The sequence below is a fragment of the Monodelphis domestica genome, chromosome 6, assembly GCF_027887165.1.
Source record: "Monodelphis domestica isolate mMonDom1 chromosome 6, mMonDom1.pri, whole genome shotgun sequence".
Classification (NCBI taxonomy): domain Eukaryota; kingdom Metazoa; phylum Chordata; class Mammalia; order Didelphimorphia; family Didelphidae; genus Monodelphis; species Monodelphis domestica.
In genome coordinates, this window is record NC_077232.1 from 100,882,448 (window position 1) to 100,910,433 (window position 27,986).

Here is a 27,986-nt window from a genome sequence, read left to right on the forward strand (position 1 = left end):
TTTTGAGAGAGAGAGAGAGAGAGAGAGAGAGAGAGAGAGAGAGAGAGAGAGAGAGAGAGAGAGAGGGAGAGAGAGAGAGAGCATGACAAAAGCATGGAAGGAAGAGGAGGAATCAGGATAAAAATGTGGCTGGAACATGGTAAGCCTGATGTAAGGTGATAAAGGGAAGTTGGTACAAGATGCTAGAAAAGCCTTGGATTATAGGATCACAGAGATCCCTTTTAGGGGAAGATAGATCTAATGAATAGAGGACCTAGCAGTGGTAGATATTTACTAAATAAATTGGGGAGGGGGTTGTTTAATGTAGGGAAGTATTATGAACATAGCAGTATTTTAGGAAAATGACTTTGGCAGCAGTTAACGATATGTTAAAGGAGGAACTCTATGAGAAGCTGGAGGGCCAGGGTTCAGGAGTCTTGATGAAATAAGATTGTGGACTAAACTGACCTGATTGGGATAGAAGAAGAAAGGAAGGGAAGATTCATTGCTACTGTACAGTCTACAGAACTTGACAGGTAAGTGGTCATGCAGAATGGTGAAGAACCAAAAATGACTCAACTTATCAGCCTGGGTGATTAGGAGAATGATAGTACCGTCGACAGAAATAAACTAAGATAAGGAATAGGTTTTGAATTTATAGTACTAACTTGGTTGGTTCTTATAATACCTCAATTTGTGATACTCAGCTGGGTGTTTTTGGAAGATATTAGAAGAAGGATTATAAATTTTGAAGTAATTTGCATAGAGGTGATCAATGAAACCATTGAGTCAATGAGAACATTAAGAGAGAAAGAAGAGGGAACTGAACTAAAGAGAGAACATTGGGAGAAAATAGGAGAATATTCAGAGAAAATAACCACTTCAATTTCTTTGTTCATATGAGGTTACAGAAATCATTTCAGAGATCCGGGAACCCATGGTCACTGCCGATGTGTCTGAAGATTCTGCTGAAACAAGAAAAAAAGAACTCAGAGTAAGTCCCTTCCTATCTAAGTAAAATAAATGATAATGGTCAATATAGTTTTAAACTTTTGATTTTTATTCTAAGTGTGGTTTTAAAAAAGGTACCTTGAAGGAAGATAGAAAAATTAAAATATACTTTAAAAATTCAAATTTATTGACTAAATACTAAGTTTGTTCTGATTGAGTCTTTAAAATTGGATCATACCTTTTTTCTTTTCAAAAATTGCTGTCTTTCTGCTTGATGTCATTGTTGTAGAATTTTGCCATTAAATTAACATATTAAGCCTTTAAATGTCAGTTTACTAAAATATTTTTGCAATAAATTTTTTTCCAGTTCTTGTAGAAACAATTTTTGACAATTATTTTCTGATAATTTTGGGATTCACATTCTCTCCCTCCCTGCTTTCTATCCTTCCTGATAGTCTGATATAGGTTATACTAGTGATTTCATGTAATACAAATTTCCATATTCCTAATGTCGTTACTGTAGACACATATCACATATACAATCAAAAACTCATGAAGAAAATAAAATGAGGGATGATACATACTTTGACCTGCAATCACATATCAACAGTTACTTCTTTGGCTGTGGACAGCGTTTTTTAAAATCATATATCCCTTGAAATTATCTTGGAACCTTGTTTTGCTGATAATAGTTTAGTCCTTCACAATTGATCATTGTATATTTTTTTAGTTTCTTCTGGTTCTGCTCACTTCACTTTGTATCAGTTCATATAAATCTTTCCAGGTTCTTCTGAATATATCCTATTCATCATTTCTTATGGCACAATAGCATTCCATTACAATTATATGCCAACTGGTTCAGCCGTTCCCAAACTAATAGACACCACCTCATTTTCCAATTCTTTGCCTCTAAAAAAAGAGTTGTTAAAAATGTTTTTGTGCAAGTAGGTTCTTTTTCCTTTCTTTGATATCTTTGGGATATAGACCCAGTACTGTTATTGCTCGGTCAATGGGTATGCATAGTTTTAGGGCTCTTTGGGTGTGGTTCCACATTGCTCTTCAGAATGGATGAAGCAGTTCACAGTTCCACCAACAATGCATTAGTGGACTTCTGGTCAAGATGGCAGCTTAGAGAAAGCTAAAGTTTGGAGCTCCAGAAACCCTTCCTTACCGATCTCAAACGGAATGCTCCTAGGGCATAGAAATTCAAAACAAACAGCGGAACAGACGCTGGAAACACTCCTCCTGGACCTGGATCAAAAGGTATGGCCCCCCGAGAGTCGGAGCCCTAGATCACTCGGATCTAAGGGGAAGGCAAAGGGAAGGTCCCAGGACCCATCCCCCCCAACCCAGAGTGCTGAGTCCGAGGCAGCAGCAGGAACCTCAGGGCAGGCAGGGGGGCCTCGGGAGCTAGGTGTTCTGAGGGCCTCCCCCTGAAAATGACCTGAACCAGTCGTGGGGGCACCCAGACAGCAGGGAGGCAGAGGAGGGGGGAGCCTGTAGCCCCCTGACCAGAACCTTCCATCTGGGTCTCACTGAAGGTCCCTGCCTGAGGGCATACTCAGTCTGAGGTTAATCCTATCACCAGCCCTCAGAGCTCCAGGAAGCCAGGGCACCTCCCCCCTCAGAATTCAGGGTCCTCTGAAACAACAGTAATCCTCAGGGCTGGCAAAAGGGCCTCAGAGCTGTAGGCCGAATCCTGAAAACAACCTGATCCAGTTGAGGGGGCACCCAGACAGCAGGGAAACAGAGAGAGACAGGAGGAGCCTGTAGCCCCCTGACCAGATCCTTCCATCTGAGTCTCACTGAAGGTCCTTGCCTGAGGGCATACTCAGTCTGAGGTTAATCCTATCACCAGCCCTCAGAGCTCCAGGAAGCTGCGGCCCCTCCCCCCCCTCAGAGTGCTGGCTGAGGCACAGAAACAAGGGCCTATAAACTCCTATAAGAAGGAGAGGAAGAGAATTTTTACTTAAACCTTACTCTCAGGGAAATCAACTCTGAGAGGGAAAAACACCCAGATCCATTGGGATCTTGAATTCTATCTTACCCAACAAGGGTAGGGAGAAGGGAAAACCAAAGGGGGAAGGGGGGGAGGGAAAACAAAAGGGGAGGGAAAGAGGGGGGAGGGAGAGGGAACAAAAAGGGAGGGACTAAAAAAGGAAACATATCAAGGGAGGGGACAAGGGGGACTGATTTAAAGTAAGTCACTGGACTAAAAGGTAGAGCTGAAGAAGAAAAGGTTAGAATTAGGGAAGGATATCATAATGCCAGGGAATCCACAAATGACAGTCATAACGTTGAACGTGAATGGGATGAACTCACCCATAAAACGTAGACGAATAGCAGAATGGATTAGAATCCAAAACCCTACCATATGTTGTCTTCAAGAAACACACATAAGGTGGGTTTATACCCACATGGTCAGAATTAAAGGATGGAGTAAGACCTTCTGGGTCTCAACTGACAGAAAGATGGCAGGAGTGGCAATCATGATATCTGATAAAGCCAAAGCAAAAATAGACCTGATGAAAAGGGATGGGGAAGGTAATTATATTTTGTTAAAAGGTACTTTAGATAATGAGGAAATATCACTAATCAACATGTATGCACCAAATAATATAGCACCCAAATTTCTAATGGAGAAACTAGGAGAATTGAAGGAAGAAACAGACGATAAAACCATATTAGTGGGAGACTTAAACCAACCATTATCAAATTTAGATAAATCAAATCAAAAAACAAATAAGAAAGAGGTAAAAGAAGTGAATGAAATCTTAGAAAAATGAGAATTAATAGACATATGGAGAAAAATAAATATGGATAAAAAGGAATACACCTTCTTCTCAGCACCACATGGCACATTCACAAAGATTGACCATACATTAGATCACAGAAATATGGCACACAAATGCAGAAAAGCAGAAATAATAAATGCAGCCTTTTCAGATCACAAGGCAATAAAAATAATGTTCAGTAATGGTACATGGAAAATCAAATCAAAAAAACTAATTGGAAATTAAACAATATGATACTCCAAAATCGTTTAGTTAGAGAAGAAATCATAGAAACAATTAACAATTTCATCGAGGAAAATGACAATGGTAAGACATCCTTTCAAACCTTTTGGGATGCAGCCAAAGTGGTAATCAGAGGTAAATTAATATCCCTGAGTGCATATGTCAACAAACTAGGGAGAGCAGAGATCAACCAATTGGAAATGCAAATAAAAAAACTCAAAAATGATCAAATTAAAAACCCCCCAGCAGAAAACCAAACTAGAAATCCTAAAAATTAAGGGAGAAATTAATAAAATTGAAAGTGATAGAACTATTGATTTAATAAATAAGACAAGAATCTGGTACTTTGAAAAAAACAAACAAAATAGACAAAGTACTGGTCAATCTAATTAAAAAAAGGAAGGAAGAAAAGCAAATTAACAGCATCAAAGATGAAAAGGGGGACATCACCTCTGATGAAGAGGAAATTAAGGCAATCACTAAAAATTACTTTGCCCAATTATATGGCAATAAATATACCAATCTAGGTGATATGGATGAATATATACAAAAATACAAACTTTCTAGACTAACAGAAGAAGAAATAGAATTCTTAAATAATCCCATATCAGAAAATGAAATCCAACAAGCCATCAAAGAACTTCCTAAGAAAAAATCCCCAGGGCCTGATGGATTCACCAGTGAATTCTATCAAACATTCAAAGAACAGTTAATCCCAATACTATACAAACTATTTGACAAAATAAACAAAGAAGGAGTTCTACCAAACTCCTTTTATGACACAAACATGGCACTGATTCCAAAGCCAGGCAGGTCAAAAACAGAGAAAGAAAACTATAGACCAATCTCCCTAATGAATATAGATGCAAAAATCTTAAATAGGATACTAGCAAAAAGACTCCAGCAAGTGATCAGAAGGGTCATCCACCATGATCAAGTAGGATTTATACCAGGGATGCAGGGCTGGTTCAATATTAGGAAAACCATCCACATAATTGACCACATCAACAAGCAAACCAACAAGAACCACATGATTATCTCAATAGACGCATTAAAAGCCTTTGATAAAATACCCATTCCTATTAAAAACATTAGAAAGCATAGGACTAGAAGGGTGTTTCCTAAAAATTATAAACAGTATATATCTAAAACCATCAGCTAACATCATGTGCAATGGGGATAAACTAGAAGCATTCCCAATAAGATCAGGAGTGAAACAAGGATGACATTGTACTAGAAACACTAGCAGTAGAAATTAGAGAAGAAAAAGAAACTGAAGGTATCAAAATAGGCAAGGAGGAGACCAAGTTATCACTCTTTGCAGATGACATGATGGTCTACTTAAAGAATCCTAGAGAGTCAACCAAAAAGCTAATTGAAATAATCAACAACTTTAGCAAAGTTGCAGGATACAAAATAAACCCACATAAGTCATCAGCTTTTCTATATATAATCTCCAATACAGCTCAGCAGCAAAAACTAGAAAGAGAAATCCCATCCAAAATCACCTTAGACAAAATAAAATACCTAGGAATCTATCTCCCAAGACAAACACAGGAACTATATGAACACAACTAGAAAACACTCTCAACACAACTAAAACTAGACTTGAACAATTGTCAAAATATTAACTGCTCATGAATAGGACGAGCCAATATAATAAAAATGACCATCCTACCCAAACTTATTTATCTATTTAGTGGCATACCCATTGAACTCCCAAAATATTTCTTTACTGATTTAGAAAAAAATATAACAAAATTCATCTGGAATAACAAAAGATCAAGGATATCCAGGGAAATAATGAAAAAAAAAAACACATATGATGGGGGCCTTGCAGTCCCAGACCTTAAACTATATTACAAAGCAGCAGTCATCAAAACAATTTGGTACTGGCTAAGAGACAGAAAGGAAGATCAGTGGAATAGACTGGGGGAAAGCAACCTCAGCAAGACAGTATACGATAAACCCAAAGATCTCAGCTTTTGGGACAAAAATCCACTATTCGATAAAAACTGCTGGGAAAACTGGAAGACAGTGTGGGAGAGATTAGGTTTGGATCAACACCTCACACCCTACACCAAGATAAATTCAAAATGGGTGAATGACTTAAACATAAAGAAGGAAACCATAAGTAAATTGGGTAAACACAGAATAGTATACATGTCAGACCTTTGGGAGGGGAAAGGCTTTAAAACCAAGCAAGACATAGAAAGAATCACAAAACGTAAAATAAATAATTTTGACTACATCAAATTAAAAAGCTTTTGTACAAACAAAACCAATGTAACTAAAATCAGAAGGAAAACAACTAATTGGGAAAAATATCTTCATAGAAACCTCTGACAAAGTTTTAATTACTCAAATTTATAAAGAGCTAAATCAATTGTACAAAAAAATCAAGCCATTCTCCAATTGATAAATGGGCAAGGGACATGGATAGGCAGTTCTCAGATAAAGAAATCAAAACTATTAACAAGCACATGAAGAAGTTTTCTAAATCTCTTATAATCAGAGAGATGCAAATCAAAACAACTCTGAGGTATCACCTCACACCAAGCAGATTGGCTAACATGATAGCAAAGGAAAGTAATGAATGCTGGAGGGGATGTGGCAAAGTAGGGACATTAATTCATTGCTGGTGGAGTTGTGAACTGATCCAACCATTCTGGAGGGCAATTTGGAACTATGCCCAAAGGGCAACAAAAGAATGTCTACTCTTTGATCCAACCATAGCACTGCTGGGTCTGTACCCCAAAGAGATAATGGACAAAAAGACTTGTACAAAAATATTCATAGCTGTGCTCTTTGTGGTGGCCAAGAATTGGAAAACAAGGGGATGCCCCTCAATTGGGGAATGGCTGAGCAAATTGTGGTATATGTTGGTGATGGAATACTATTGTGCTAAAAGGAATAATAAAGTAGAGGAATTCCATGGAGACTGGAACGACCTCCAGGAAGTGATGCAGAGCGAGAGGAGCAGAACCAGGAGAACATTGTACACAGAAACTAATACACTGTGGTATAATCGAACGTAATGGACTTCTCTGCATTAGTGGCTGTGTAATGTCCCTGAAAAATCTGCAGGGATCCAGCAAAAAAAACACCATTCATAAGCAGAGGATAAACTGTGGGAGTAGAAACACCGAGGAAAAGCAACTGCCTGACTACAGCGTTTGAGGGGACATGACTGAGGAGAGACTCTAAAGAAAACCCTAATGTAAATATTAACAACATAGCAATGGGTTCGAATCAAGAACACATGTAATACCCAGTGGAATCACGTGTTGGCTACGGGGGGGTGGGGGGAGGAAAAGAAAATGATCTTTGTCTTTAATGAATAATACTTGGAAATGATCAAATAAAATATTATAAAATTAAAAAGAAATGCAATGCATTAGTGTCCTATTCTCCACATCCCCTCCGACATTTTCCATTTTTTGTCATGTTGACCAATCTGATGGTAGTACCTCAGAGTTGTTTTTAATTTGTATTTCTCTAATCAGTAATGATTTGGAGCATTTCCTCATGTGACCATAGGTAGTTTCAATTTCGTCATCTGAAAATTTCCTGTTTATATTCTTTGACCATTTATAAATTTGGGAATGACTTTTATTCTTATATGTTTGACTCATTTCTTTATATATTTGAAAAATGAGGCCTTTGTTAGAGATACTATAAAAATTTCTTTCCAATATGTTGTTTCCCTTCTAATGTGTTGCATCTCTTGTTTTTACAGAAACTTTAATGTATCCAAAATTATCTTTTTCTTTTTTGTAATGTTCTCTCTATCTTGTTTGGCCATATATTCTTCCTTTATCCATAAATCTAATAGGTAAACTTTTCAACATTCCCCTAATTTATTTATGGTGTCACCCTTTATTTCTAGATCATATATCTATTTCGGCTTTATCCTGGTGTATGATGTTGGTCTATCTAGTTTCTGCCATGTAGTTTTTTTAGTTTTCCTAACAGATTTTGTCAAATAGTGAGTTCTGTCCCCAGTAGCTTGGATCTTTGGGTTTATTGAACACTAGGTTACTATGGCCATTAACTACTGGCTTTTGATTTCCTAACCTATTCCACTCATTTCTCATTCCACTGTATTTCTTAGCCAGTACCAGATTGTGTGATTATTATCACTTGATAATATAATGTGAGATCTGTTATGTCCAGGCCTCCTTCCTTTATATTTTTTAAATTAAGTCCCTGACCTTTAATTAATTAATTCTTGACCTTTTGTTCTTTCAGATTAATTTTTTTAAGTATTTTTTTCTAGTTATAGGGAATAATTTTGGGGTAGTTTTATTGCCATGGCATTGAATACATAATTTAAGTAGGATTGCCATTTTTAATAGATTGGCATAGCCTTCTCATGAGCAGTTAATAATGTTTTTCCATTTCTTTGTCTGATTTTATTTGTGTGAAAAGTGTTTCATAATTGTTTTTGAATATTTTCTTAATTTATTTTGGTACAGATTTTACTAAAATCTTAATAACAAATTTAATAACGTTGTCATTTTTCCAAATCTTTATATCTTTCCTTAGCTGGCAGAAGTAAAGGTGAAACTTATTGAAGCCAAGGAAGCTTTGGAGGAATGCATTACTCTACAGGACTTTAATCATGCATCCCTATTAAAAGAGAAAATAAAAGAACTAGAGGATGCTAAAATGGACCTAATAAAAGAAACAGAACAACCTGAAATTACGGAAGTTCACACAGAGAAGGTATAGATTGATACCTGTTCTCAGACTAAACTTCAACTATTGTTAATCAACTTAACTAATCTACATTTTCCTTATTTGAAAGCAGAAGCCTTGCAAGTTGTGCCTTGAACTTGCAGAGTTTGAGCAGTAGTGTGACTAAGCCATAAGACTTGCCTTTCTTAAAATGTTAAGCATATTTGAACAAAACACTTTATATGAGATTCTACACTGGGTTCTTCATGCCATTTAACAATAAAACTAATTAATATAATTTATTCTCTCTTTAATTCCCTAGGATCTTTCAGTGTTTTAATACCATTGTTTTGAAAGTATTCTTTTACTGAAGACTTTACAAATACTTGTTAAGAGTATTTTTGTAAATTCTAGATGAAGCAGAAGTTATTTTATTTGAGTTGTTTTATGTCAGGTTTTCTTTGACATTAAATTTTAAGTGAGTGCTTTCACAGGATTTTATTGATCTTAATTTTCTTTAAATTAAAAAAGACTCATGGTATCAGTATATGACATACTTAAATCAGTTTTCAAAATTCTTATTGAAAAAATGTAATTTTTAAATGTCATCAACTGTTGGTTATAATTGGGAAAAGATTGGTGTCTACCTTCTCATGAACAGAATTTCCTTTTCTCTAACTGTGATTTATCTATGATAATCTTTATTAGTTCATGTCCATTTTGCCAATTGAAAGATATAAATGGTAATCATAGGATAATATTGCTCCAAGAACCTTTTTTTTTTTAACCCTTACCTTCTGTCTTGGAATTAATACTGTGTATTGGTTCCAGGGCAGAAGAGTGGTAAGAGCTAGGCAATGGGGGTCAAGTGACTTGCCCAGGGTCACACAGCTGTGAAGTATCTGAGGCCAGATTTGAACCTAGGACCTCCTGTCTCTAGGCCTGGCTCTCAATCCACTGAGCTACCCAGCTGCCCCCTCCAGGTATCCTTTGAGTCTTGTCTGTTTGTGAAGTATGTTAACTAGATAACTACCAAGTGCAGCATCCATTTATTTATCACATTATTAAAAGACACCTTTTTTCTCTTCATTTTCAGCTTTGATTTTGGTGTTTAACTAGTTTTTCTATTTAATTATCATTTATTTTGTTAAATATTTCCCAATTAAAATTTTTAACAATCATTTTTTAAAATGTTGAGTTCCAATTGTCTCTCTTCCTCTCACCTCTCTGCTGTGCTATTTCATTGGTTCTCTTTCTAGAGGTGGATAGCATTTTTTCACCATAGTCCTTTGGAACTGCCTTAAGTTATTGTTTTCATCAGAGAGAATAACTAAGTCTTTTACAGTTGATCTTCCTTAAAATATTACCGTTACCATGTATAATCTTGCCCTGATTCTGTTCACTTGACTTTGCATAAGTTCAGATAAGTCTTACCAGGTTTTTCTGCAACCATCCTGCTTGTCTTTTCTTATAGCACAATAGTATTCCATCACCATTGTTAGATTTAAAATAGTTGTAGATAACAGAGTGGGAGCCATAAACTGTGATAATTAAAATGTTTTGGAACAAGGGAAATATATAACAATTATGACCGCTGAAATATGTTTTCTACTGTGTCTTGGTTTTATATAAATATAAGATGGTCGCCAGGGAATATATTCCCAATTTATGAATATACCCAAGCCAACTGGGTTTTATAGAGAAATTTAATTTATAATACACTGATTAATCAATAGAAAAAGAGAGAAAGTAAGAAAGGAATAAGAATGAAGGGCCTCAAGCCAATAAGGCCTAGACCTCAGTCCTAAGAGATAAATCAGTCAGTTGGTTTTATCACTCACCCAAGATCTCTCTAGGTAAGGCTTCTCATGCCAACCTCAGGCTCCACCTTCAAGAGAGCCTCCTTTCAAGAAATGTTTCCAGAGAATTCTCCTCCTGACTCCTCCTGAGTTCTCCTTCCACAGCCTCCTTCAAGACCTCTCCAGGACCTCTCTCCTCTCAGACCTGCTTCAGAGCATCAACCTCTGCAGTCCTCAGACCTCAGCTATCTTTAAGCCAAAAATCTAAGTTCCCTCCCCTCAGTTCTCACATCTACCAATCACTGTCGATGTCTCCCCTGTGCCAATGGTGGCTCTAGCTTAACCCAGGACCGCCCAGAGGTCTGTCCCTTTTGCATATGTCTATTGAAGGTCATATTCTCAAATAATTAAATCTTGATCTTTGCTGCAGCCCTTCCTAAATCCTGTTACTCTGAGTAGGGTGGAGATTGTAGTTTCCAAGACCTGGTTCTGTCATTCCAAGTATCTCTATTGTATCAATTCTAAAATCAATCATGACTCAAAGAACTTCCTGTTCTATGCTTAAGCATAGGTCAAAGCCCTTTCCATTGTTTAGCAAAAGGTTTCTGTCCTAACGTAGTCTTAAGTAGGGAGGAGAAGGATCCTCCCATGCCAAGGAGTTTCATATTCCAATAGAGTTCTTACTATCAGTAGGAAATTTTTTCAAGTATGAAATTTCCCAATGGGGAAATTTCCAACATTCATAAGTCTAAGAAATTTTAAGGTTTACACCATCATATACCAAAACGTGTTCATTCGCCATTTGATGAGCATCTCCTCAATTCCTAATTCTTGCCACCACAAAAAGAACTACTAAAATATTTTTGTATAAATTGGCCTTTTCTCCTTTCCTTTGATCTCTTTGCAATACAGACCTCCTAGTGATATTGCTGAGTTATAAAGAGTTACAGTTTTATAACTCTTTGGGCATAGTTCCAAATCATTCTCCAGAGTGGTTGGACTAGTTTCCAGCTCTACCAACAGTGCATTAATGTCCCAATTATTCCACATGCCCTCGAGCATTTTTCCTTTTCATTTGTTGTCATGTTAGCCAATCTGATAGATGTAAGATGGTATCTCAGAGTTGTTTTAATTTGCATTTCTCTAATTAGTAATGATTTAGAGCATTTTTTTCATGACTATTGATAGCTTTGATTTCTTCTGAAAACTTCCTGTTTATATCCTTTGACCATTTATCAACTGGGGAATGACTCTTATTTTATAAATTTGACTCAATTCCCTATATATCTGAGAGATGAGGCCTTTATCAGAAAAACTTGTGGTTACTTTTTTTTTCTTGTTTCGTTTTCCTTCTAATTTTGGCTGTATTAGTTTTTTCGGTACAAACCCTTTTTAATTTCATGTAATCAAAAGGATGCACCTAGTCTGACTTTAGCCCAGTTTATAGTATAAGATGTTGGTTTGCCTGGTTTCTCCCAAACTGCTTTCCTTCTTGCCCAGAAATTTTTATCAGATATTGAGTTTTACTTGAAAAACTTGGATCTTTGGATTTATCAAACACTTGACTATCATGGTTATTTACTGTTGTGTTTTGTGTACTTAATCAATTCCATTGATCAAACATCCTGTTTCTTAGTCAATACCAGAATGTTTTGGTGATTGCCTTTTGTAATATTTTGAAATCTATAACTGCTAGACTGCCTCCTTAATTTTTTTTATTGATTCCTTTGATGTTCTTGACCTTTTATTCTTACAAATAAATTTTGTTCCTTTTTTTCCTCTAGCTCTATGAAATAATTCTTCTGTAATTTGATTGGTATGGCACTGAATAAGTTAATTAACTTAGGTAAAATTGTCATTTTTATCATATTGACTAGCTTTATCCTTGAGCAATAATAATTGCTCATTAAAATAATTGGATTTCTCCAGTTGTTTAGAAATGTCTTTATTTCTGTGAAGACTTTTGTGATTGTGTTTATAAGGCTCCTGGGTTTTTCTTGGCAAATAGATTCATAAGTATTTTAAATTATCTGCCATTATTCTAAACAGATCTCTTCCTGCTCAGTTTTATTGGTAGTTTATGATATATGTGAGTTTTTAAAAATCCTGCAATTTTGTTGAAGTTGCTAATAGTTTTTTGTTTTTTTCTCTAAGGTTTCTTCCTTCCTTCCTTCTTTTCACTCCTCCCTTCCATTCTTCCCTTTCCTTCCACCTTTACTTCCTTTCTTCCTTCTTTCCTTTTTCTATCTTCAGCTAGAAGAGTAGCTCAAAAGTTGTTTGCAGGGCAATATTGGAAGAACTCAGCTGAGTGCTTTTTTTACTCTGTCATCTTGGCTTTATCCTGGTTCAACTACTTTTTAAGATGTATTACATTAGTCATTAATAGGGCAAAATGCTGTCGCCACTAAATAGATTTTTTTTAAATGCCCCATTGCAAATTAATTGGTTATCAGCATTGAATTTACCACTTCACTGTGTACTCTTAATAGCTAGACATAGATGACTTCTTTTCTAACCTCATACACCTAATGTAATATACTTCCACTTATTCTGAATATTTTAACTTCATTTGATTTCAGAATGATCCTGAAACAATACAGAAATGTCTAATTTTATGCTATGAACTTCTGAAACAGATCTCTATTTCTACGGGCATAAGTGCAAGCATGAATGTTATTATTGACTCTTTGGTAAGTTAGCAGGGGCTTTAAGACTTTCTTTTAATATTCTCCCTTCTTCTTCTACCCTTTTTCAATAATATGCCATTTAGTATCAACAAGTATGAGAGACATTAATTCTTTTTGCATATTAAATGTGTCCTTGGTAAAATTTACACTATGAAAATGAGTATTTGGGGAAAGGGAGTATGTTTTAAGTTAGAAGTGAATGTAAAATATATTTAGCCATGCATAGTAAGAGCTGAAGATATTAAAAACAGATCAGGGAGGACAATGCAGTAGAACTCATTACATTATAGATTTGATAACTGATTTAAACTTGGGTTCCATTCAAAGATTTGTTACTGAAATAAACACAGTACCTAATTATAGAGTGATCATTCCTATAAAGAGGAGTTCTTAACCTTTGTGTCATGAACCCCCTTGGCAATCTGAAGCCTATGGACTGTTCAGAATAATAGTGCATAAAATGAAATACATTGGATTGTAAAGAAACCTGTTATATTAAAATACAATTATCAAAATATTTAAACAAAAAATAAAGACAAGTTAATGAACTCCAGGTTAAGAACTCCTGCCTTTAAAAGATGATCTGTGCTCACTTGGGCAGCACATATACTTTTAAAGATGATCTCAATTATATGGACAGTTAGGACCAACATGGGAGGACAGGAAGGTTGCAAGAATATTTTTTTTTTCTATTACTTATTTGAGGTGTGGTCTTAAACTTGTCCAGGCTTTTGAAAAAATTCTTCCAACTTGTTTTAATTCAAATTAAAGAATAGTATTTGGTTGGAAATATGAAGTGAATGGAAGAAATATAGTTCTTAAACATATATGATTTGGATGATAATACAGCATCCTTTGTTGTTGTTTTTTTCCAAGTCTGAGGCTCGATTGATCAAAATCAGTAATCAAAAAACTGTCCATAAAATGACATGACAAAAAGTTCTCCATTTGCCCTTGATTTCTACAATACAATATTGACGAATAGGCAACTATAATTTTAGTCTATGGTCAAGAGCTTCTAATGGGAATTGATACTTACCAATATAGTTTAATTTTACTTAGTTTTAATAATTTTGAATAGCAAGATGAACTTTTATAGTAGGGAAGATGTGAATTTTAAGAGTTTTTTTTTTTCTCAAGTCAAATGCCACTAATAGTCTATGGAGGGGGCAGCTGGGTGGCTCAGTGGATTGAGAGCCAGGCCTAGAGACGGGAGGTCCTGGGTTCAAATCTGGCCTTAGACACTTCCCAGCTGTGTGACCCTGGGCAAGTCACTTAACCCCCATTGCCTAGCCTTTACCACTCTTCTGCCTTGGAGCCAATACACAGTATTGACTCCAAGATGGAAGGGTTTAAAAAAAATAGTCTATGGACTACTTTAACATTGTAAAATCTTTGGAAAGGTTTTTTTTTTTAATTCCCAAATTTTAATCTTATGAGTTTGTGGGTCTTTTTGGTTGTTATTGTTGTAGTAGTCTCCTCTCTGAGTTTATCTTAGATTCCTTGTATTTAGTTTTATTAAAATTAAATTATTATTTTAGCAGTAAAGTATTATCCTAATTTAGGTCAGTTTTATTATTGTTTTAGTCTGTTAATGAGTTTATATGTGGAATTATAATCTTATATACATTTTCAACTGAGTATTATATACATTGAAGATTCATTACATTCATCTTAGTTGTTTTAATTTCTAATTTTTTGTTTTAGATTCTTCCTGGGATAACAAGTATTCATCCTGCAGTGAGAAATATGGCTGTTTTATGCTTAGGTTGTTGTGGTCTACAGAACCAAGATTTTGCCAGTAAACATTTTGCGTTGTTATTACAGGTAACAAGATTTTATTTATCCTCTGTTGGAATAAAAATGTGTTTCTGTCATGCTCATACTAAGTAGATATTCTTTAGTTCAATGTCTATTCATGTGGAATTATTTTCTCTCTACCACCCCCAATAGTTGCAGGGCCATCATTGGAATTTTGGGCATCTATACTTTTTACGGTTAAAAACCATCCACACTGTGTCTTTCCCAGATTGTGGTAGCCAAAATTGATTTCACAGATATACATCCACACTTGTTAGATGATTATTAGTTCACTTTTAGAACAGTTACTCGCTAATAGAAGATAAAGTTAAAGAGGATAAATTTACTGAAGTTGTACTATGCTTAGCATTTGGAGTTATTTACATTATCAGAATTATATGCACTAGGATATAGTTGATCTTTTCTACTTCTTGCCTTCAAAAAGTTACAGAAGAATGTATATTCTTAAACATCTAGGCAAATCAGATTTATGTAAAGTGAGTTATGTTTTCCTATTTCATTTTTTATTATTTCATAAATGCTTTTTCATAGTTTTAGTAGTCAGTGGCTCTTAAAAGGTATCTTTAATTTTTCTGTTACCCTTCTTGTCTTCCTGATAGTCATCTATTGTGAAGGTTGGATTTAGCTATTTCCTGATTGTAACAATGAAGATACTTAGTTTAACAAAATCAGGAATGTCTTGGGAACTTTAAATGACTCCACCCTACTTAGAAGTACTTTAGGGGAAGATAAAGTTGTAATCTCCTGATTGAACAATGAAGGTATTTAACTCTTACTTTATAGTGAAGCTAGAACTTTAAGTAAGTCTATTTTAAGATCTTAATACAAAAAGGTGTTAAGTAACTATGAAGGTTAAATTAATCCTAAAAATGTCAAGTATCTTAATACAGAAAGATGTTAAGTAAGGTTAAAAAGTATGGGCAGTCCTGGAAAAAAGCCTTTGATGTGATTGGTAAGATGTGAAAATTTAGAGGAGGCGACACAAGAGTAAAAGATCTATATATTTGGATCACTTCTTCTCTCTGGCAACCTTTGAAGTGGAGAATTGGCTGATAGCAGCATGCTGACCTTTCAGCATCTTAGTGTGGCTACAAGCTATTGTCTGGTTTGGTGGTGAGTTTCTGGCTGAGTTTCCCTCCTTTACTTTTCCAACTTTATCCCCTTAGAAGCCTCTAATCTTCTTCAGAGACCTAGAGGTGGGGATTTTAAAACTCTCCCTGGCACAGGCCAGGCAGGAGAATCCTATATCCTCTTCCCTCCTTCTCTTTAAATTCCCTCCCTCTATATTAATTAAATTGCCATAAATTTCCAGACTGACTTGGGTATTTTATTTGGGATTTTCCCCAGTGACCAATTAACTCTAGATTTTAAGTCACAACCCTAAAATTATCTTTACACTATAATACTTCAGTAATCCACTGGATCTCTGTTCTCAATGATATGGATATTTTCTGCAGTGTTACAGATTGAGTCAGTTCCTAAATTTTCTCATCCTATGCATTTCCTGACCTTATAAATTCTATAAATTTTTCATAGGGGTTCTACCCAACACACTTTAGTTCTACTTCACTAAATTTGTTAATATTCTGTGGGTAGTAGTAAAGTGCTTGGGTGTGTTTGTCTCATATCCCAGGCTTTCAATATGTGACAGACTGACCTCTTTTTCTTATACATTTATGATATATTTTTGCTACTTCTTGCATGGAAATTAGTGGTGATAATCTTGTATCCTACTTAAAGTCACCTTGCATTTTTTCATTGCCATTCAGGTTATTTGCTATTTTGATTCTTTGGAGATTGTGGTATTACAACATTTTCAGAAAAATCTACAATTTCCTGAAACTTGATTCAGGCAGCAGAATCTCATCTGCAAATAGAACTATATGAAAGACCTCACTGTCTGCAGGGAAAATTCACATAATAAAGAGGAATGTCTGACCTATAAAGCCATGGCTTCTTTTATTTATTTATTTTTCCTTAGACAATATTTTCTAACACAAAACAATCTTGACCTCTTTCAGTTTTTCCTTTACTACTTTTTAAAAAATACTTTTAAGTATTAGTGACCATAGTGCCTTGGTTTGGAAAGTCTTATCAAATCCTATGTAGGAATTTTCTGTCTCTGCATCTGGTGCCACAGATACTGATGCATAGATCCAATTATGTTGTTAGTTGTTTCTGTTTATGCTCATTATGAGCATTGCACGATGAGATAAATAGGTGCTCCATGAAATTGTGTTTTTGTTGTTGTCATTGCCTTTGGGTACAAGATGAAACCAATTTGATGTTTCTCTAAGGAGAATCTAGAGAACTGTGACCAAGATGGTGAAAGGAACTAAGATCATACTATTTGAGGGGCAACAGCTGAAGAAACTAGGGATGTTTGTCCTGGAAGTAGAGACATAGGTGGTTATAGTCTTTTTGCTATCTTTAAATATTCAAAGGACTGTCATAGGGAAGAGGGACTAGACTTTCTGCTTGGCCTCAGAGGACCTAGCCCTCAAGTAGTGGGTAGAAGTTACAAAGGCTGATTTGATTTAGATTTGTTACAATGACAACTTTCCAATAATTAGAACTATTGAGAAGCAGAATGGGTTGTCTTAAGACATAGTAGGTTCCCTTCACTTGAATCTTTCAAGGTAGATAACTGCTGTTGAGGATGTTGTAGAGACTATTGGTGAAGCACTCAAGTTAAGAAGACATCAGAAGCCCTTCTCTGACTCTGACCTGAATACCAGATATCTCTACCTCTATTTCCTGCCAGCTCTTCAAACTCTATGTTCGAAAGGGAATTTTCCCCTAAGTTTACCCTTCCTTCAAGCATCTAAAATCATATCATTCCCATTGCTATCCTATCAATCATTTAGGGTCCAATTCTTGATATCATGACTTTTCATTCTTCCTCCTCCTCCAGTACCCTACCCAAACATTTGCTAGGTACCATTGACTCTACCTCCAAAATATTTTTTGTTCCTGTTTCTCTAATTGCTAGCACCCTGGTTCATATGATCATCATCTCTTACCTGTTATAATCTCCTGACTACTTTGTCTCCTTTCTTAAATCCATCTTTTATACAGCCACCATGATTATTTTATAGTTAAATTATCTTTCATTCTTAGGGCTGACCACATTAATTCCCTGCTTAAAAGCTTTCAATACATATTACTTAGTGTAAACTCCTTAGCTTGGCATATTTAAGACTTTGTGGTTCTACTTTACCCTTTTCAGCCTTAGTTCACATTCCTTCTCTTCATGTGCTCTGTAGTCTAGCCAAAGTGAACTTCTTCCTGCTATTCTACTATTTCTTAGCTCCATTCTTTAGTACAGCCTTTTTCTTTTTCTTGGAATATCTACTTATAATTATATTATACTTATTATTGAACAGAAGGCCTTTTGAAGCCTTCTGTTTCTTCAAAGCTTACTTTAGATGCTACCTCCTCTGTGAAATTCTCCTCCTTATCTCTGCACTCTCACTATCCCAACTTGAAGTCCTCTCTCTCCCTTCAAGTTTTTCTAGAGCAGATTGTATCCTATGTTGTATCATAATTACTTGTATTCTTGTGTGCTCCATTACTCCTAGCTCTAACCTACCCAATCTTCCTACCAAGTCCCAACTCACCTTGAATTCTCCACAAAGATAAAACTGCAGATGTGATTTAAAAAAAAATCCTCTCATTTAGTATGCTGCTGCACATAATTGCATAATCAATTTTTGCTTAAATTGAGTTTTCAGGATGCATCTCTTTTTTGAAATACCCTAATAGCCTTTTTTTGATGAAGTGAGAATTTCAAAATCATCAGTCTTCTTTGACAGAAGTATGCTCTTCTTTCCTTGCTTTGACTTAGGTTTTGCAAATTGATGATGTCGCAATAAAAATAAGTGCTCTCAAGGCAGTTTTTGATCAGCTATTGTTGTTTGGGACTGATCCATTTAAATCCAAAAAAGACAAGGGCCTCAACAGTGGAGAAGCAGAGATAACTGAAGATGGAGGTGATCCTGACCATGAGTTACAAATAAAGGCTGTGGAGGAAGAGACTGCCACTGCTAAGAACATCTTGAAACTTCTGGCTAGTTTTTTAGACAGTGAGGTAAGGAACAATTGTCAGCCTTAGAATGGATTGCTAGGTTTTATTTGCATTTACATGTGGACTCTGAGCATCTATTATACTTATTCTGATCTGCATTGAAGATTATCATTTAAACCAAATATTGATGTTTATTTGTAATATTTTTGTTTTCTTATTTTCAGAGGAATGAATACTTCTTAGGGATTTCTTTATTTTACTTCCTTTTGCTTTTCATGTCACCCTACAATTTTGGGACACATCTAGATTTTTTTTTCCATGTTCTTAGGTATTTAAATTTGAAAATGCTTCTGATCACCTTATTGTTCATAAATATGTGTGCACACGTGCATTGGTCTCATCTCCTATAGAAAGATTGCAAGCTCTTGAGGGCCAGTGATTATATCAGATAGTCTTATATTTCCTTTGAATCCAGTACAAAGTTAAGCACTTAGAAAGGTCTTACATATTTGTTAACTGATATTTATTTAGATTAATGATTTAATATTGATAAGTTCAGGAGGCATGGGGACAGTTAGGTGGCTCAGGGGATTGAGTACCAGGCTTAGAGATGGGAGGTTCTGGGTTCAAACCTGGCCTCAGATACTTCTTCACTATATGACCCTGGTCAAGTCATTGCCTAGCCTTTACCGCTTTTCTGCCTTGGAATCAATACACAGTATTGGGTATAGAAGGTAAAGGTTGTTAAAAAAAGGAGTACAGGAGGTGAAACATTTTGTTCTTATTCCTGCCTTCTCCCAAGAGGAATTTCAAGAGAGTTTAGATTGACTCATGAATAGCTCTATCAAAGAGTTATACTGTGTGGTCATTCATTCAGGAGGCATTTATTTAGCACTTACTATATGTGAGTTACTGTGTTAGACACTTACCTTGAGGATCTTATTAACTGGGCAAAAATGGCATGAATACAAAGTAATTATATATAAAATACACAAAAGAATTTCCGTAGCTAACATACTAATTAAAGATGGAAAAATTTAGATCAGGAGTGAAGAAAAAAACAGCTTTTGAATACTTAATACTGTATTTACTACATATATGTAAATACTACATATTTACTATGCTTCCTACATATCTTTGGGGGTAGGTACTCATCACTCAGTGTTCAAACCATTCATTACTTCAGCCCAGTGAAGACCGTTCAGCCTAAATGCTTGGTTAACACTAGCTAAATTTTCCTACCCTGTTTTCAGGGAAGTAATAAAAGCTGCAAATTTGATTAGTGAAGACTGTTTGATCTTTCTCAAAGCATAGTGTAAGGAAGCAACACAGTTTAGGAAAGATGGATTTTGAAGGTCTGGATCCCAGCATTACTCCTGGCATTTGCCATCTGAGATTCTGCATAAGTCATTGACTTCGCCCTGCAAAATGCAGTGGCTGAACTTGACCACATTCCAGTTTCCTCCCACTTTTATCTTCTGCAAGGTCTGGAGTTGGTCAGCAGCTCTGGAAGCAGAATAGTAAAGTTCTTGGCAACCCTCTTGTTGGAGTCATCCATCCCCCCTAGAATGTTATCATCACATTTTACATGGGTTCTATCTGTGGCTGTATTCCCAGCCCTGAGGAAGAGGGTCAGTGAAGGGTGAGGGAGGCAGCAGCCCTTCTCTAGAGGCATTCAGGTCAAGATATCTGTCATTTTATGAACAAAGACTATTCTTTTGTAAGTACATAACTCTCCTAAGAATATAAGGTCCTTGGCTTAGAGATTGCTTCATTTTTGTCTTTGAATCCCCGCATCATGTAAGCACAGCACCTGGCACATAGCAAACACTTAATAAATGCTTGTTGACTCATTTATTGACATTTATAGGCTCACAGACTTAGAGATTAAAGGGATCACGGGTCATCCAGTCCAACCTCCTCATTTTATAGATGAGGAAAGGAAGGCCTGGAGAAACTGCCCAGGGCCACACAGTAAGTACCATAGTCAGTGACCACTGTCCTCTTTACTTAAATCCAGCCTCTGCTCTATGCCACATGCTGCCTAGACCCCTTGTCCGTCAAACCTTGCTAGAAGAATATTTAGTTTGGTAGTTTTATCTCTTCCTTGCTTGCTATGATTAAGGGGGAAAAAAAGAAACTAGCTCCTCTGGTGAAAAAGCAGCTTCATGACATTGAAAGGAAAAACTTCTGTAGTGCACAAACAGAGCTTTATTAAATCTAAAGATGTTCTATCCTGGAAAATAGTTAGTTATATTAGGTAGTTTTTAAGATCAGTTCCAACTCAAGGGACTATAGGATCTATACTCCAGCTATATTCTAAAAGAGAAAACTGAAAAATCCTTAGGATAATGTGGGTTTTTTGGTCATTCTAACAATATTTCATAATTTATACACCAATGAAGATTGCTTGTATAAGTATAGTTTGGAGAGATATTAATGTATGAATTCAGTTCCCATAAGACTTGGACCTCTTTGAGTTGCAAAGTTTAGAAACAAATTCATAAGATGATAGATTTAGAGCTGGAAGGGACTGTAGAGATCGTGTAGTACTGTTTACTCTTCTATAAATAAGGAAACCAAGATCCACAGCAGTTAGATAAGTTCTATGAATCCTAGACTTCCGACTATATTCAGTAAGTTTCATTTTTTCTTTAACCTATCATCATATGCTTAGTAGTTTTTGGAGCAGAACTACAATTTATTAATGTAGGAAGCTTTGGTGAAGAAATTCCCCTTTTACCTGGGTAGAGCAGCAGCTACTCTACAACTTATACTCTTAGGTTTTAGTTGCTTGAAGTACTGAGAAAACAAGTCATACAGCCAGCAGTGACCTTCTTAAGACTTGTCTTAACTCTCTCAGGTCTTCCTTACTGCAAGGCCAACTTTGTCACTGTGCTGCCCACTTCTCTGGTGGAAATGAAGTGATTTTTTTCAGTCTTCTTCACTGACATGAGCAGACTGGTGGAAGTAATTTTGCTTGCCCTTCTTGACTCTTCATCTGTCCCCACTCCATAGTAAAAAAGCATAAGAAGTAGTATCACCTTAGAACAGTCCAAATTCCAGCACTTTTATAATTGAATCTCAATTTCTTTATTTTTAAAATGGGAATAATGCTATCCTTTACATTGATATACTTGGTAAAATATTTGGTGAACTTTGACTCTGGAACTCCAAGTTTACACAGATGATCCAAAGATAGCTTATGAAATAGACAAAATTTATCTTTTGTGCCCACTTTTTATGACCCCCTTTCCCATAGCATGTTCTCTTAAAGAATTTTGTAGGTCAATGGGTATTGAACATTATCTTTACATGTTAACAGTCAATGGAAGAGATGACTACTTGTCTGTTTTAGAAATAAGAAATAATTATATAAATATCCTTTCTTACTGTTATTTAAATCTATTTATTTCAGGTTTCTGAGCTCCGGACAGCTGCTGTAGAAGGACTAGTCAAGTTGATGTTCTCTGGACGATTAGTTAGTAGCCGACTTCTTTCTCGTCTTGTCTTGTTGTGGTACAATCCTGTGACAGAAGAGGATATTCAACTGCGACATTGTTTAGGTGTTTTCTTCCCTATATTTGCTTATTCAAGCAGGTATTTGAATCAAATTAGTATCTTAAAATGTAATTTTAAAGTTGACTTAATTCATCAATTGAAATGTGGGCAAAATGAGGGAAAAGAGAGAAACAGGAGGATATTAGAAGTACTTAACTGTTTCTAACTTGATAGAATAAGTATATTTCAGTAGAGGCTGTTTTAGTCAATTTTTATGAAATAAATCCTTCCCCTGCCCCATTCATTTCCCCAATAATGTTAAATATGTGCTCTTAATAAAAATTATTGCTAAATGGAATAAATTAAAAGTTTTGGGTCAGAACAGTCTTAAAATAGCTCAATAAGAATTTTACTTTTCCCCTAATTTTTCTTGTTTAACATTTTGCTAAAACTTGTTTAAAGAAAGCTTGGCAAGACCAAAATTATTAAAAATGGAAGGAAGGAAGAAAAACTAGAAAAAAAGAAATATTTATAAAAAAATATTAAATCGGACCCTTTTTTTTCCACTATGGAAACAACATACTTGGATACTAACATCATGGTCAAAGATGCTTTTTATATGGTATTAGAGAGAACAAATATGGAGAAATTAGCTAGATGGGACCAAGGAAGTAGAGTTCTTTCTTGGAACAACGGTTGTGAAAGCATTGAGGGATCTAGGTGCAAAATGTGTAAAAGACAGGATGATACCAAAAAATTGGCAGATGGGAATGGATCCCATTAGCACCTTTTTAACTTTCTGCTTGTCCAGGCTAGGGAGACCTGGTCCCCTTGCTTCCCCTCCCTTCCCCCCCCCCCCCCCAAAAAAAAAGGCTTGTATATGAGAGAAGGGATTTTCAAAATACTTCAGTGATTTATTTTGAGTAAGTGGTTACCATTTATACTAATGACAAATATGATCATAGTTTTCCTTTTTTTATGCCTTCTACAAGTCTATTAGAAAAATATTTTTGTAAACTTTTAGGAGTAATTTCTCATCTAATTTTTTTCTCTTCATAGAAGATAGGTTAAATTCAGTCCAAATTTATATAAGATTTATGATTAATCAGAAATAGATTTGAAAAAGGACATTGGTGATTATCTAATCCAAAATGTCCATTTTACAGATGAGAAAATAGGCCTAGAGAGGTTAAGAGCATACCCAAGTAACCTCAGTGAATTGTGGAGCTAGGATTCAACTTGAGGTTCCAAATTTTGTTCTCTTGGTTGTAGTACACTGTTCTGTTTTCTGTGGTTTATAATACCCTGCCAACTTTGACTAGCTGTCCACTTTTGTTGTGTGAAGGGCTCAGATAAAATGACTACCCAAGATGTTTAGAAAATATCAGCCTTTTCTGATAACTAGAATGAACGTTATGGGTAATATCTGTTCAAGTTCATTTGGTTTCCTTCTGTTCTTAGAAAACTTAGATGTCATAATATTTTATTTCATAATACTATAATAATTTAGCTCTGTAACTTTTTATAACAGAACTAATCAGGAGTGCTTTGAAGAAGCTTTTTTCCCAACTCTGAAAACACTGGTCAATGCGCCTGCATCTTCTCCTTTAGCTGAAATAGATATCGCTAATGTTGCTGAACTACTTGTAGACTTGACAAGACCAAGTGGGTTGAATCCTCAAGCTAGGAACTCCCAGGACTACCAGGTAAATCTGTTCTCTTAGAGAGTAGAAGAATAGTAAGTGACCCACTAATCAGGTGTGCGTGTTCTGGTTATGACACAATCAGGGGATTAGCCCTTGTGGTCAAGCCATAGAATTGAAAGAGACCTGGGCTGCACATGAGCTCTCTGCGCAATTATGTCCGGATGTTTGCTAGCAGCCACTTCTGTTTGATATGTTGAGTCCTTTGAGGGGATAAAAATGTAAAGAAGGTGATAAAATACAACACCCATTCCTACTAAAAACACTAGAAAGCATAGGAATAGAAGGGTCATTCCTAAAAATAATAAACAGTATATATCTAAAACCATCAGCTAATATCATCTGCAATGGGGATAAACTAAATCCATTCCCATTAAGATCAGGAGTGAAACAAGGATGCCCATTATCACCTCTATTATTTGACATTGTATTAGAAACACTAGCAGTAGCAATTAGAGAAGAAAAAGAAATTGAAGGCATCAAAATAGGCAAGGAGGAGACCAAATTATCACTCTTTGCAGATGACATGATGGTCTACTTAAAGAATCCTAGAGATTCAACCAAAAAGCTAATTGAAATAATCAACAACTTTAGCAAAGTTGCAGGATACAAAATAAACCCACATAAGTCATCAGCATTTCTATATAATTCCAACACAGCTCAGCAGCAAGAACTAGAAAGAGAAATCCCATTCAAAATTACCCAAGACAAAATAAAATACTTAGGAATCTATCTCCCGAGACAAACACAGGATCTATATGAACACAACTACAAAACACTTTCCACACAACTAAAACTAGACTTGAACAATTGGAAGAACATTAACTGCTCATGGGTAGGACGAGCCAATATAATAAAAATGACCATCCTACCCAAACTCATCTATCTATTTAGTGCCATACCCATGGAACTCCCAAAAATTTTTTTTACTGATTTAGAAAAAAACATAACAAAGTTCATTTGGAAAAACAAAAGATCAAGGATACCCAGGGAATTAATGAAAAAAAATACAAAGGAAGGGGGTCTTGCAGTCCCAGATCTCAGACTATATTATAAAGCAGCGGTCATCAAAACAATTTGGTACTGGCTAAGAGACAGAAAGGAGGATCAGTGGAATAGACTGGGGGCAAGCAACCTCAGCAAGACAGTATATGACAAACCCAAAGATCCCAGCTTTTGGGACAAAAATCCACTATTTCATAAAAACTGTTGGGAAAATTGGAGGACAGTGTGGGAAAGATTAGGCTTAGATCAACACCTCACACCCTACACCAAGATAAATTCAAAATGGATGAATGACTTGAACATAAAGAAGGAAACTATAAGAAAATTAGGCGAACACAGAATAGTATACATGTCAGACCTTTGGGAAGGGAAATACTTCAAAACCAAGCAAGAATTAGAAAGAATTACAAAATGCAAAATAAATAATCTGGATTACATCAAATTAAAAAGTTTTTGTACAAACAAAACCAATGTAACCAAAATCAGAAGGGTAGCAACAAATTGGGAAACAATCTTCATAAAAACCTCTGACAAGGGTTTAATTACTAAAATTTATAAAGAACTAAATCAATTGTACAAAAAATCAAGCCATTCTCCAATTGACAAATGGGCAAGGGACATGAACAGGCAATTCTCAGCCAAAGAAATCAAAACTATTAATAAGCACATGAAAAAGTGCTCTACATCTCTTATAATCAGAGAGATGCAAATCAAAACAACTCTGAGGTATCACCTCACACCTAGCAGATTGGCTAACATGACAGCTATGCAAAGTAATGAATGCTGGAGGGGATGTGGCAAAGTGGGGACATTAATTCATTGCTGGTGGAGTTGTGAATTGATCCAACCATTCTGGAGGGCAATTTGGAACTATGCCCAAAGGGCGATAAAAGACTGTCTGCCCTTTGATCCAGCCATAGCACTGCTGGGCTTGTACCCCAAAGAGATAATGGACAAAAAGACTTGTACAAAAATATTCATAGCTGCGCTCTTTGTGGTGGCCAAAAATTGGAAAATGAGGGGATGCCCCTCAATTGGGGAATGGCTAAACAAATTGTGGTATATGTTGGTGATGGAATATTATTGTGCTAAAAGGAATAATAAAGTGGAGGAATTCCATGTGAACTGGAACAACCTCCAGGAAGTGATGCAGAGCGAAAGGAGCAGAACCAGGAAAACATTATACACAGAGACTGATACATTGTGGTACAATCGAAGGTGATGGACTTCTCCATAAGTATCAATGCAATTTCCCTGAACAATCTGCAGGGATCTAAAAAAAAAAATACTACCCACAAGCAGAGGATAAACTGTGGGAGTAAAAACACCGCTGAAAAGCAACTGCTCGACCACAGGGTTGGAGGAGATAAGACTGAGGAGAGACTCTAAATGAACACTATAATGCAAACTCCAACAACAGGGAAATGGGTTCGAGTCAAGAGCACATGTGATAACCAGTGGAATCATGCGTCGGCTATGGGAGAGGGAAAGGCGGGGGGGGGGGGGGGGGGGAGGGGAGGAAAAGAAAACGATCTTTGTTTCCAGTGAATAATGTATGAAAATGACCAAATAAAATAATATTAAAATTAAAAAAAAAAAATGTAAAGAAGGTCAGAGATATTGCCCTTTGTGAATATGTAACTAGTATCACAGTCTAGGCCCTTTGAAAATTCACTGATGGATGTTCTGCTTGAGCTTTAGAATTGCTATTTCTGTAGACTCTATGGTTTACCAAGCACTTGCACAAACAACCCTGTAATCTAGGGAGTATGAACATTTTTCACCATTTTCAGATGAGAAAACTGAGGCATATGTTGTAGAAATGACTTCCCCCAGGTCACAGAGCCAACAAGTATAAGAGCTGAGACTTGAATCTAGGACTTTTTGACTTTAAGTCCAGTAATCTCTTCACTCTGCCATTCCAAATCATAAATTCAATTTACAGGCTCCAAAGTTGGACAAATTTCAGTCAGTTCGTTTTATAGTATCATGAAACATAGGAAGTCAGATGTGAAATGTCAAGTGGTTGTAGTGAAATAAAGAATTCACATAATTCAATTAAATAATCAAATATTTATTGAGTGCCTGCTGTGTGTAAGTCATTGTGCCAGGTGTCATTGGGTACTAAATTTATGTGGAGAAATAATAATGATCTAGATTCTCAGAATTCAAAAGACGTGAAAGGTTATTCTATAAAACCTATATTTTGCCCCTTTACAAGTAGAAAACCTATTTCCTTCCAGTTTTAGATAGCTCTAATTGTGAGAAATGTTTTCATTAAATTCAACTGGAATCAGGCAGCTATTAAAAGAGTCCAGAAGAAAACCGAGGAATAATCAGTGAAGGAATGGATATGGGTTTGAGCAAAGAAGAGTAAAACATGACTCAAAATCTGTGGATGATAGAACTAGATGGCTTTTGACAAGGTAGATCAGGAGAGGGAATCTCTTGGTAAAGTAGATGAGTGCTTTTGAACACACTGAATTTAAAGAAAACATACAAGAGTAAATGTTCAGCAGATAGTTGAAGATTTGGATTAGACCTTTGGATATCTGCTCAGTTAAGCTAATCATAAATTGAACCTGATTTTTCACAGATACTTTTCTTTTGCTTTTCTAGGCTTCAACAATTCATGATAATTTGTCCATAAAAATTTGCAATGAAATCTTAATAAGTCCGTGTGCACCAGAAATTCGCATTTACGTAAAAGCTTTGAATTCTTTAGAACTCAGTGACAGTTCTACAAAGGAACTTACCGTTCTATTGGATGAGATTCTTGAGGTATGTAAGTTAAAATGTCCCTTGTAACTATGTTA

The 27,986-nt window shown here is 35.8% G+C and overlaps 1 protein-coding gene across 1 annotated transcript in view; it reads left to right on the forward strand.

Moving 5' to 3' along the window:
- Nucleotides 1-27,986, forward strand: part of NCAPG (non-SMC condensin I complex subunit G) — an 87,596-nt gene that overhangs the window by 53,227 nt on the left and 6,383 nt on the right. Inside the window, exons 10-17 of the mRNA XM_056802450.1 lie at nucleotides 884-973; nucleotides 8,496-8,675; nucleotides 13,006-13,116; nucleotides 14,821-14,940; nucleotides 18,782-19,024; nucleotides 22,380-22,561; nucleotides 23,994-24,168; nucleotides 27,790-27,951. Of these exons, the coding sequence (XP_056658428.1) occupies nucleotides 884-973; nucleotides 8,496-8,675; nucleotides 13,006-13,116; nucleotides 14,821-14,940; nucleotides 18,782-19,024; nucleotides 22,380-22,561; nucleotides 23,994-24,168; nucleotides 27,790-27,951 (1,263 nt within the window). The remainder of the gene's footprint in view (nucleotides 1-883; nucleotides 974-8,495; nucleotides 8,676-13,005; nucleotides 13,117-14,820; nucleotides 14,941-18,781; nucleotides 19,025-22,379; nucleotides 22,562-23,993; nucleotides 24,169-27,789; nucleotides 27,952-27,986) is intronic.